General features: G+C 45.5%; 1 protein-coding gene across 1 annotated transcript in view; it reads left to right on the top strand.

Moving 5' to 3' along the window:
* mrc2 (mannose receptor, C type 2) overlaps positions 1-13,009 on the top strand; it is a 97,189-nt gene that overhangs the window by 69,658 nt on the left and 14,522 nt on the right. The window contains exons 10-19 of the mRNA XM_060901888.1: positions 3,103-3,218; positions 4,122-4,273; positions 6,258-6,475; positions 6,574-6,716; positions 6,839-6,926; positions 7,522-7,651; positions 7,742-7,774; positions 9,160-9,323; positions 9,483-9,651; positions 9,783-9,925. Of these exons, the coding sequence (XP_060757871.1) occupies positions 3,103-3,218; positions 4,122-4,273; positions 6,258-6,475; positions 6,574-6,716; positions 6,839-6,926; positions 7,522-7,651; positions 7,742-7,774; positions 9,160-9,323; positions 9,483-9,651; positions 9,783-9,925 (1,356 nt within the window). The remainder of the gene's footprint in view (positions 1-3,102; positions 3,219-4,121; positions 4,274-6,257; positions 6,476-6,573; positions 6,717-6,838; positions 6,927-7,521; positions 7,652-7,741; positions 7,775-9,159; positions 9,324-9,482; positions 9,652-9,782; positions 9,926-13,009) is intronic.

Genomic DNA, 13,009 nt, shown 5'->3' with positions numbered 1-13,009 from the left:
TGCTTCCGGGTATCGCGTTGCATAGTCCATCAGGACTAATATAAAGCGGTACCCTCGTGCTGACCGATCTAATGGCCCGACGAGATCCATCCCAATTCTTTCGAACGGGGTCTCGATTAGAGGTAGAGGGCGCAAAGGCACTTTTGGAATGGCCGCTGGATTTACTAATTGGCATTCACGGCACGCCGTACACCACCTACGGACATCGCCGCGAATCCCCGGCCAATAGAATCGGGCCATTATTCGGGCTAGTGTCTTATCCTGCCCTAGGTGTCCAGCCATGGGATTAAAGTGAGCCGCCTGGAATACCAATTCCCGGCGGCTCTTTGGAATTAAAAGCTGCGTGACTCGCTCTTTTGTCTGAGTGTCCTGCGTCACTCGGTATAATCTATCCTTCATAATAGAGAAATAGGGGAAGGACAGGGTGGCGTTTGGCTGGAGCGTTTGACCATCGATTACTCTCACTTGGTCAAACGCATGCCGCAGAGTCTCGTCTCGCGATTGTTCTAATGGGAAATCCGTGAGGGATTCCCCAACAGAAAGAGGAGGAGCCGGCGGCTCCTCACTCTGTCGCGGAGATGACATAGACGGCTCTGCGACAGCAGCTCCAGCCAAAGCGACACCGGGACCTCCCCCTGTCAAATGGCAGGACCCACTCTTTACTAGGCACGTCATTAACCCCCGAAATCTCGGCCAATCAGTCCCCAAAATTAAAGAGTGGGTAAGGCGAGGATTAACTGCCGCCTTCACTATAGATTTTCCCCCTCTGAAAAATATGTGGACCGACACCAAAGGGTAGCTGTGAACATCCCCGTGCACACACAACACCTTCACCCCTTGTGCTCCCCCCAATGCCTCGTCTTGCACCAGGTTTTGGTGGATCAAGGTCTGATTGCAACCAGAATCCACCAACGCCTGATATGTAGCCCCTTGGACACTCACCGGTATGCGATACGCTCCGGCCCGATCGAGGGCGGCCTCTGGCACGTCGGGGATCCGTACCACCGCGCCCACCTCCATTGCTGTGCACTGTTGTTGCAGGTGGCCCGGCTCCCCGCAGCGCCAGCAAACCGGCCCGGGCTTTCCCTCTGCACCGGTGCTCTGGGGCTCACCCACCTGAGGGGGGGGGGGAGAGACAGATACAGAAGGGAGAAACGGGAGGGCACCACGGGTGCGGCGGGCCGGCTGGGGTGGAGCCGGCCCCCGTCTCCGTGGTGGGGGAATGGGGCGAGGACGGGACACAGAAGGGAGGGGAGAAAGAGAGAGAAGAGAAGACGTCGTCGGCTGTCCTGCCGCCGGAACAGCTGCCAAATGATTCTCCGCCAGTCCGACTGCCTGATCCAGCGACGCCGGGCGGTGGCACTGGACCCACTCCGTGGTTCCTGCTGGTAAGCGGGCGATGAACTGTTCCAGCACCACCTGATCGACGATTCCCTCGGCGTCGCGATCGTCGGCCCTCAGCCACCGCCAGCAGGCGTCCCGGAGCTGCTGGCCGAACGCGAACGGCCGGCCGTCTTCCTCCAATTGCAGCGCGCGGAAGCGCTGGCGCTGTTGTTCTGGCGTGCGCCCCATGCGCTGGAGGACAGCCCGGCGGAGGTCCGCGTAGGCCAGCCGGCGGTCCGCGTAGGCCAGCCGGCGGTCGGCGGGGAGCTGTAGCGCGGCCAGCTGCACCTCTCCCGTCAGGAGGGGGAGGAGGCGCGCTGCGTGCTGCTCCATCGGCCACCCCGAGGCTTCGGCGACCTGTTCAAACAATGTGAGGAACGCCTCGGGGTCGTCCTGCGGGCCCATCTTGGTGACAGTGAGGGGAGATGGGCCCGCGGCCGGGGCGCTGGTGGACCCCGCCGACGCGAGGAGATGCCAGAACGCCTCGCGATCTTCCTGCTGGGCCAGCACCAGGGCTTCGAAGCGCCGCTCTTGTTCCTTTCGGAGCGTGACGAGCGCCTGGTGCTGGCTTTGCTGAGCTGTGGCGAGGGCGTGGACCAGGTCGGCGAACGGTGAGGATTCCATGAGGCTGCTGGGTTGTTGCTCCACCTTTCTCCCAGGTTTCGGCACCACTGTAGAAAGTCCCTTAGGTGTGGGTGGAGCACAGAGGACAGCAGGACAGAGATTTAGGTGATTATAAGGCTTTATTGCCACACTTTTCAGTCTAACAATAATTACTGCAGAGAAACACACACACACACACACTCTGTGTTCTCGTCCGGGGAAGAGCGTTCCCTCTGCTCTCCCTCTGTCTCCTTAAATAGGGCGCGGTTACTGGGAAGCCACACAAACACAGGTTAATTACCATCAGGTGTAGTGATTCTGCCACTCACCTTCCCTGGCTCCGCCCTCCTGTCACAGACCAGCGCTTGACCACGCCCCCGCTGCCACATATACCCAGTCATGTTAATGACCTATTGCCAATTGACCTAATGAGTTGCAATTTGGTCCGCCAGCTGTTCCTTTTTTGTACCTTTAACTTTTCCAGCCTCTTATTGCCCCTGTCCCAACTTTTTTTTGAGATGTGTTGCTGTCATGAAATTTCAAATGAGCCAATATTTGGCATGAAATTTCAAAATGTCTCACTTTCGACATTTGATATGTTGTCTATGTTCTATTGTGAATACAATATCAGTTTTTGAGATTTGTAAATTATTGTATTCCGTTTTTATTTACAATTTGTACTTTGTCCCAACTGTTTTGGAATCGGGGTTGTACTTTTGGCCAAATTCAAGAGAAAAGTCGCAAGACACTGCAACATTATAAACTCTAGTGCACTCCCTCAGGTCCCAAATGGAGTAAATTGAGTTTTTCTGAGTCATACAGCTCAAGTCCAAGTCAAAGTCCTCAAATATGTGACTTGTGAATCCAACTCATGACTCAAGTTCATTACTGGTGTTAGTTGTGTGCACAGTATCCTAATTTTGTGTTGTTTCACCCTATTTGAATTAGTTTTCTAATCATGCTCTGAGATCATCTGCATTATAAGTTATTCATGGTTACGAATGCACATCCTGTACTTGACGTAATGCATGGCAGACAGCTGGACATATTTGTCTTTATAAACCTCCTGTCTCTCGATTCCCACCCCGCTTCTCTTTTTTTCTTACTTTTCTACAGGGATGGAAATGGCACAGTCCTGCCTGTTTCTGGGTTGGAGAAGAGTCTGCAACTTTCAACAACGCAAGAAGAATGTGTGCTAACTACAATTCCACATTAGCCGTCATCAACAACAGGTAAAGTTTAAACATCAGCAATGGCTTCTTAAGAAAAATTAAGTCATGAGTCTACAGTATGGGAGTAATACAATGGACCTCATGCAAGAATATTTTCATATTCTAATCTTAAATCCTTCTTAATTTTTTTTTTTTTGGTACAGTGGGCTCGTACGAGTGTAAAACTTCAGGTTCAGTAAAAGCTCCTGTCTTTGGATAACCGTGTAAATGATCCTGCGTAAACATGATCAATGCCACCTGTATGTAATTCAGTGCATGTTCATGAGAGTTGTAAATTAGCATAATTAACGCCCCAATAATACCATATAAGGATACACATCCTGCCACATCTGTCAGGAAATGTTCATTCATGAAAATGGAATTGCTACATAATTTAATTAGTTTTGCAGTTTGAAATGTTCATATTGATATTGTACTCATATATAGTAGCATCAAATAACCAATTTAAATTAATGATGTTATCGTCAGGCTATATGAATACATTTAGAATTAAATTACAATTCGAATTGTAGAGTCAAACAGGATTATATCAAAATAATTATGAAATATATACGATTTTCAAACTCAAAATTGCTTCAGAGTAATGAAATATGCAGTCCATTAATAAGAAATGTAGGTTTGGATAACAGCAGACTAATTTCACATGAAAGTAAAAGCCTCTTTCTCACATGACTTTTTTTTGGGGGCATACCATGAGATCCCAGTCCTGATGCACACCTTTAGTCTCAACCAGATGCCATGTTAAACATTCTGGAAAGCATTCAAAAAAGAAATAATGCTCCTCATATTCATATCTGCTTTTGTATCCCTTAAGGGTTACATCCCAAGTCTACAGTGACTCACTATTTGGTGCACTAACAGTATAGAGAGAACACTAAATACTATGTGTATGTTTGATTGCAGGTTCGAGCAAGCGTTTGTGAACAGCTTGGTGTTTGGCCGTTCAGAGGATCGTTTCTGGCTGGGACTGAATAATGAGAACAGCACTGGCCCTTTCTTCCACTGGCTTACTGGAGAGAAAGTGACCTACACCAACTGGAACAGAGACCAGCCAGGTACACACACACACACACACACACACACACACACACACACACACGCATGCACGCACACAGGAGGTACACAACCTCCTCCATGGAGACAGAACCTTTCCATTTCCACACCGCTATGAATGTCCAACAAACACAGATCCATTTCTGTCCAGTCAAATGAGTCACACCAGCACTGTGTCACTTTTCATGCTTCAGAAAATGACAGGCAAATTTGGCCAGACTTACCAGTTAGTTATATGATGTTTATATTGGCTTGTGGTGTTTATTACCCTTCTTTATTAATTATTTTTATGGTCAGGCATTAAAGTCCTGTGTGAATATTTGCATTCTTGAGTACTCATGCTATTTCAATCACTAATTTAAAGGAATACTCTGGAATATCTCAAACTAATTTATATATACACTAGGGGTGGGACTAGATTTAAAAAATAATCTAATTAATTACAGGCTTTGTAATTAATTAATCTTAATTAATCTCAATTAATCACACTACCGTATTTGCCCCAAAAGCAACATTTATTTAATGTAACTAAATAATATGTGAAGAGTTCAAATAATACACAGACATGATTTTTAGATTCAAGCTCATTTAATGGCTGTAAACAATATTTTGTTGGAAATTGTTCTTCTGCACGGCATTTGAAACGATGGATCACACGCCGCAATCTGCAATACATCTCGTAGACCCTTGTCTTCTACCACCGATAGCGGTCTGCAGTCCAGGGCAATCCACTTGGCCAGCGTGTTCGTTAAATTTTCCGACGTTGCCCTGCTCATTTTCTTCTGGAATCCAGCCATTTCTTCGAGTTTGCACTGCTGACCAGAACTGCTACCTCGAGCTGCAGCTGTTTCAGTAATCGCGGTGACATGCTTGGCATTTAAATGGTACCGTAAAGTTGACGAGCTTCTGTGATAAGCAAACTCCTTTCTGCACAGTTTGCAATAAACTGTGGTTTTATCAACAGTTCCATCGGGTCGTTTTTTGAATATAAATTTACTGTCCAGCAGACCCGACGCGCTTTCAAGCTCCATTGCTGTAACTGGAACTGTGTGCGTCAGTATATTTGTCGCACCATAATACGGTGCACTAACAATGGTTCCGGGTTGTTTGGCATGCAAACTGCGATAAAATGCGTTAATATTTTTAACGCATTAATTTGTTTGAAATTAATTAATCTTAATTAACGCGTTAATGTCCCACCCCTAATATACACTATATTTCTTCTGAAGCTTATGTTTGATTATCACCGAAATGAATTTCATCATGTTTCCCTGTACTTAGAAAAGAGAAAACAACTTGTTTACCCGCTTGTAGAAACTCGCTTATAATGGAAGTCTAAGGGCAGTTGTTAAGTTCCATACGTAGATGTTTATTATGACACAAGTTCAAAACTATAAGCATTACACTCAAGAATAAAAGCCTTAAAATAAAACTGCCATTAGAAAAATTCCTAACAGTGCTGTTATTGTGTAGTTTTAGCCAACTTTCCAACACTGGAGTGATATAGTAAAAATATTTCCAGGTAGAAACTGAGGCACTTACGTGTTTACTCATTGTGCATAACAACAAACTCTTCCCTTAAAAAGTCCAATTCTTGAAGAGAGGAATTATACAGAATTTACAAATATAACTTATTTGAATGAATATTTCATTAAACTGTAAAAAAAAAAAATCTGGAATTCAACAACTGCCCTTAGACTAAAACAGGTTTTCCAGTCTTTTCTCAGTACACCATAATGTGTCAAAAGATTTTGAGCTTAGTAACGCGCCCATGATGCAGTAGATCATGATAGTGCCAAGTCTTGAAAAACACTGGTGTATTCCTTTAATATGCCTTTGTTGACTCAAGCACTGGAATGAAAGATGACTGGGATCTTCTCTTACCGGGCATATCAGGAGAGATTGTCATGGTCTTATTAAATATACTGATGATTTATACATCCAGCTCTCTTATGGGCCTCGTGTTATTTTTTTTCACCTCTTTAGCTCTTCTTAAAGGTGGATGTGTAGCCATGGCAACAGGTCATGCTACAGGCCTGTGGGAAGTGAAGGATTGTGCAAGCGCACATTCCAAGTACATCTGCAGACAGGACAAAGGCTCTTCATATTCCCCAAGCCCCCCTATACCCCAACCTACACCCCCTCTCACAGGGTCCTGCCCCACTGAGTGGAAGAGCTCTAGCACTTTGCATCACTGCTACAAGGTGGGTATGGGTTTGTGGATGTGTATGAATAAGAGGATTTCTAGGTTTGTCACTTGAACTTGCGTGTGTGTGTGTGTCCACACTGCTGACCCATACAGATCTTTCATACCGGTGATCTAGAGATGAAGCTCACATGGATCCAGGCTCATATATTTTGTCAGAAGCACGGTGCTGAGCTGGTCAGCTTTGTCAGCCCAGATGAGGAGAGCTTTATGTTTCAGGTCCTCCATGAAACCTTCGGGTAAGTATTTGTTCAAGTGTGTGTATAGTGCTGGAATGTATAGGCACTGGTACAAATGTGTAACTGAGCAGAGTTGTCACAGTGTGACTGTGAATTATGTCTCTGTTTGGTTGTATGCACAGAGTGGAGGAGGATCATGAGCAACACTGGCTCTGGATTGGTATATCACGCCGAATCAGTGACAGCTGGACATGGAGTGATGGATCAGCTGTAAGTGGGACACATAGTGTATATCTCCATTTCTATTTGTCATTTAGAAATTTACTCCATTATGTTACAATGCGGGGTGGCACGGTGGTGTAGTGGTTAGCGCTGTCGCCTCCCAGCAAGAAGGTCCGGGTTCGAGCCCCGTGGCCGGCAAGGGCCTTTCTGTGCGGAGTTTGCATGTTCTCCCTGTGTCCACGTGGGTTTCCTCCGGGTGCTCTGGTTTCCCCCACAGTCCAAAGACATGCAGGTTAGGTTAACTGGTGACTCTAAATTGACCGTAGGTGTGAATGTGAGTGTGAATGGTTGTCTGTGTCTACGTGTCAACCCTGTGATGACCTGGCGACTTGTCCAGGGTGTACCCCGCCTTTCGCCCGTAGTCAGCTGGGATAGGCTCCAGCTTGCCTGCAACCCTGTACAACAGGATAAAGTGGCTAGAGATAATGAGATGAGATGTTACAATGCATCACATCATATCACCTACATATCATATAAGCATTATATAAGTATTCACATAAGAAATATCCAAACCCCAAAAGCTTATATTAGGATTAGTGAAAATATCTATCCAGCTTTTTTCTTTATCATATGCTCCCATCAGGTGTCATACCAGAACTTTGGTAGGGCTCCGTATAGTTCAGCACTGTGTGGAGCAGCGAATGTGGCAGATATGAACTGGGTAAAAGCTGACTGTAATTCTCAGCTCGACTGGATCTGCAAAATACCAAAAGGTACTGTTTTTACTCTCTCTCTCTCTCTCTCTCTCTCTCTCTCTCTCTCGCTCTCTCTCTGGGTCTAAATTTATGTTTTCTTTGATTCAGGGAATGCTGAGATAGAGCCTGAGCATACTGAAGGTCTGTAATTATTTATTCCATGTATGTTTCTACATGCTTGTGTGCATGTGTGTGGGATTGTAGATTTATATTTCTCCTTTCAAGACAATGCACATTTCAAGAGAATGCACATTTTGTATTATAATATTGAATACACTAGAGTAAGTTACTATGCAAATAGTTTGAATTTATGTGTGAAAGAGTTTTGAGGAGTCAAAGGCCATGCTTCCCAACTGGCCTGACAGTCAGAGACTGGTGCCAAGGCCACACCACTTCACTGGGACTGACACATAGAGAGGCCACACTTCCTCCACTGTAAGTGACAGGAACAGAGGCCACACCTCCTTCACTGGGACTGACACATACAGAGGCCACACCTCCTCCACTGTAATGCCGCTTTTCCACTACAAACGCGGCTGAGTCGGGCTGAGCCGTGCCGTGCTGAGTCGAGCTGAGTGGGGCTGTTGGAGTTGCATTTCGACTACAACTGCACTGAACCGTGCTGGCTGGAAGTGGGTGGACACATTGGGTGGAGTTAGCGAAAGTGGGTGGACGTCACGTGATGTCGTTAAGCAGCGCAAACAGTGACATCAGTGAGCTTTTAAGCGGTAGTCTCACAACCCGAATAGTAAACAATAAACATGGACATGGTGTCGTTAGTGTTGCTGGTCTTGGTGCTGTGGCTTGTTGTCACCGACAACGCCAACAGATACTGGCAAGAGCGTATAGATGAGGCGAGGCGCATAAGGCTTCAGAAATTCTTGTAATTCGTAATTATTATTCTTCCGGGTTTACGGTGTTTACAGATCCCAGCGTGCTCGCGGGGCGTGTGTGGGCATGTGAGGACACTCCTCCTCACCAATCAGTGCACAGGGGAGTGTCTGCTCACGCCCCCAGCTTCACTCGGCTCGCTTTGGCTCGCTTCAGCCCCACTCCAAAACGGTGCGAGTTTTAGGGGCTAAGCAGGGCTGAAGCGAGCTGAGTCGTGCTGTTTTTTGGTAGTCGAAATGCGAGCCGTGTCGGGCTGAAGTGAGCTGAAGCGAGCTGAAGTGAGCTGAAAAAGGGTAGTGGAAAAGGGCCATAAGTGACAGGAACAGAAGTCACACTTCCTTCACTGGAACTTACACATACAGAGGCCACACCTCCTTCACTGGGACTGACCGAGGCCACACCTCCTCCACTGTCAGTGACAGGAACAGAGGCCACACCTCTTTCACTGGGACTGACATGTACAGAGGCCACACCTCCTCCATTCTAAGTGACAGGAACAGAGGCCACACCTCCTTCACTGGGACTGACACATACAGAGGCCACACCTCCTTCACTGGGGCTGCCAGAATAGAGACCACATCTCTTCTGTGTGTGTGTGTGTGTGTGTGTGTGTGTGTGTGTGTGTGTGTGTGTAGAGTCTAGTCTGGACTGGGTTGATTTCCAGGAAGCTCAGTATAAGCTGTTTGAGCATCGCTCCACATGGGAGCAGGCCCAGAGGATCTGTTCCTGGTCTGGTGCCTCGCTCGCCTCCATACATTCTGCCAGTGAGAAACAGTTCCTGGCAAGCACTCTGCGCAAGGTACACACACATTCCACAGTCATGAAGGAATACTCACAGGTGTAAACATCCTATTTTTGTGTTTAAATATAGACTAGAGTTAACAGTGTAATCAGTATCCTTTCTCTGTGTAACTTTCTATCTCTGTATGCGTTTGTGTTTATCCTTGTCTTCCTCCAGATGTCAAGGATTGACAGTGATCTCTGGTGGATTGGACTACATACATACGAGAACGATGGACGATTCAGGTGGTCTGATCACTCTGTGCTCAACTACGTGTCCTGGGGATTTGGCCAACCCCGTCCTCCCACTAGAGACCGCAAGTGTGTCCACATATCTGCATCTAAAGGTTTGACAACGCACGTCCTCTTTCTCTCTTTCTTTTCCTCTGTCTCAAAAAATCTGTTTTTCAGTATGTGTAAACACCCACATGTATTATGGATAAAGCTTTCTCCACATCTCTCTCTCTGTCTCTCTCAGGGGATTGGGCAGATAAAAAGTGTCATTTAGATATGCCCTATGTGTGTAAGAGAGTAAATGTCACAGGCACACCTCCTCCCACTCCGGCTCCTCCACTCATCCCAGCAGGCTGTCCTGATGGCTGGAGTCCATTCCTGCACAAGGTAAAACATAATAAATACACTACACCTCACTCCTCACGTGTGTATCAAGCATTATTAGTATTTTTAAATTAATCTTACCTCTTATGATAATATCGTTATGGAATACCATCCGTGAACGTTGATCACAAGTTCAAATTTTGACACAGATTAAAAATAACCAGGAGGTCAAGAGAGCTTATTTGGCTTTGCTTCCTTTAACTTAGTAATTTAGGAGGAGGCTAACCAATCACAGGTGTCTATCTGTTCAGAATAGGAAAGTTAGTCTTCCCTTCTGAGAGTGTTCAGTTTTCCTATGATTTTGCCTTAGCAGCAGTTCAAAAAGGTGTAGTGGTTGGCTTCATGTCTGTCTTAGAGAAAGCATGGTAAGTCTTCATCCTCCCAGATTGGTAGCTATTGTACAGTAGGATCAGAGAATGGTAAAAATGGGAACGAAAGGGGTGAAATTGGATGAAAGATAGTAGAACCTGAATATATATATATATATATATATATGGTGTGAGTGTGAATGGTTGTCTGTGTCTATGTGTCAGCCCTGCGATGACCTGATGATATATATATAATCTCATTATCTCTAGCCGCTTTATCCTGTTCTACAGGGTCGCAGGCAAGCTGGAGCCTATCCCAGCTGACTATGGGCGAAAGGCGGGGTACACCCTGGACAAGTCGCCAGGTCATCGCACTGCTGCTAAGGCAACATCATAGGAAAACTGAACACTCTCAGAAGGGAAGACTAACTTTCCTATTCTGAACAGATAGACACCTGTGAGATATATATATATATATATATATATATATATATATATATATATATATATATATACACACACACACACAGTGGGGCAAAAAAGTATTTAGTCAGTCAGTCACCAATTGTGCAAGTTCTCCCACTTAAAAAGATGAGAGAGGCCTGTAATTTTCATCATAGGTATACCTCAACTATGAGAGACAAAATGAGAAAAAAAATCCAGAAAATCACATTGTCTGATTTTTAAAGAATTTATTTGCAAATTATGGTGGAAAATAAGTATTTGGTCAATAACAAAAATTCATCTCAATACTTTGTTATATACCCTTTGTTGGCAATGACCGAGGTCAAACGTTTTCTGTAAGTCTTCACAAGGTTTTCACACACTGCTGCTGGTATTTTGGCCCATTCCTCCATGCAGATCTCCTCTAGAGCAGTGATGTTTTGGGGCTGTCGCTGGGCAACACGGACTTTCAACTCCCTCCAAAGATTTTCTATGGGGTTGAGATCTGGAGACTGGCTAGGCCACTCCAGGACCTTGAAATGCTTTTTATGAAGCCACTCCTTCGTTGCCCGGGCGGTGTGTTTGGGATCATTGTCATACTGAAAGACCCAGACGCGTTTCATCTTCAATGCCCTTGCTGATGGAAGGAGGTTTTCACTCAAAATCTCATGATACGTGGCCCCATTCATTCTTTCCTTTACACAGATCAGTCGTCCTGGTCCCTTTGCAGAAAAACAGCCCCAAAGCATGATGTTTCCACCCCCATGCTTAACAGTAGGTATGGTGTTCTTTGGATGCAACTCAGCATTCTTTCTCCTCCAAACACGACAAGTTGAGTTTTTACCAAAAAGTTCTATTTTGGTTTCATATGACCATATGACATTCTCCCAATCCTCTTCTGGATCATCCAAATGCTCTCTAGCAAACTTCAGATGGGCCTGGACATGTACTGGCTTAAGCAGGGGGACACGTCTGGCACTGCAGGATTTGAGTCCCTGGCGGCGTAGTGTGTTACTGATGGTAGCCTTTGTTAATTTGGTCCCAGCTCTCTGCAGGTCATTCACTAGGCCCCCCCGTGTGGTTCTGGGATTTTTGCTCACCGTTCTTGTGATCATTTTGACCCCACGGGGTGAGATCTTGCGTGGAGCCCCAGATCGAGGGAGATTATCAGTGGTCTTCTTTGTCTTCCATTTTCTAATAATTGCTCCCACAGTTGATTTCTTCACACCAAGCTGCTTACCTATTGCAGATTCAGTCTTCCTAGCCTGGTGCAGGTCTACAATTTCGTTTCTGGTGTCCTTTGGCAGCTCTTTGGTCTTGGCCATAGTGGAGTTTGGAGTGTGACTGTTTGAGGTTGTGGACAGATGTCTTTTATACTGATAACGAGTTCAAACAGGTGCCATTAATACAGGTAACGAGTGGAGGACAGAGGAGCCTCTTAAAGAAGTTGTTACAGGTCTGTGAGAGCCAGAAATCTTGCTTGTTTGTAGGTGACCAAATACTTATTTTACCGAGGAATTTACCAATTAATTCATTAAAAATCCTACAATGTGATTTCCTGGATTCTTTCTCCCTATTCTGTCTCTCATAGTTGAAGTGTACCTATGATGAAAATTACAGGCCTCTCTCATCTTTTTAAGTGGGAGAACTTGCACAATTGGTGGCTGACTAAATACTTTTTTGCCCCACTAGTGAGAGTAAAAAGTATTTGATCCCTTGCTGATTTTGTTGGTTTGCCCACTAATAAAGACATGATCATTCTATACTTTTAATGGTAGATGTATTCTAACATGGAGAGACAGAATATCAAAACGAAAATCCAGAAAATAACTTTAAAGAATATATATATATTAATTGATTTGTATTTCATTGAGGGAAATAAGTATTTGATCCCTCTAGCCAAAAGCCCTTAATACTTGGTGGCAAAGCCTTTGTTTGCAAGCACAGCAGACAGACGTTTGTTGTAGTTAACCACAAGGTTAGCACACATATCAGGGGAAATTTTGGCCCACTCTTCTTTGCAGATCCTCTCTAAATCATTAAGGTTGGTGGGCTGTCGCTTGGCAACTCGGACCTTCAGCTCCCTCCATAGATTTTCGATTGGATTGAGGTCTGGAGACTGGCTGGGCCACTCCATGACCTTAATGTGGTTCTTCTTGAGCCACTCCTTTGTTGCCTTTGCTGTATGCTTCGAGTCATTGTCATGTTGGAAGACCCAACCACGGCCCATTTTCAACTTCCTGGCAGAGGGGAGGAGGTTGTCCCTCAGGACTGCATGGTACATGGCTCCATCTATCTTCCCACTGATGCGGTGAAGTAGCCCTGTGCCCTTGGC

This window comes from Neoarius graeffei, chromosome 20 (genome assembly GCF_027579695.1).
Source record: "Neoarius graeffei isolate fNeoGra1 chromosome 20, fNeoGra1.pri, whole genome shotgun sequence".
Lineage (NCBI taxonomy): Eukaryota > Metazoa > Chordata > Actinopteri > Siluriformes > Ariidae > Neoarius > Neoarius graeffei.
The sequence above is the reverse complement of the archived record's forward strand: the minus strand, read 5'-3'. Positions and strand labels throughout refer to the sequence as shown.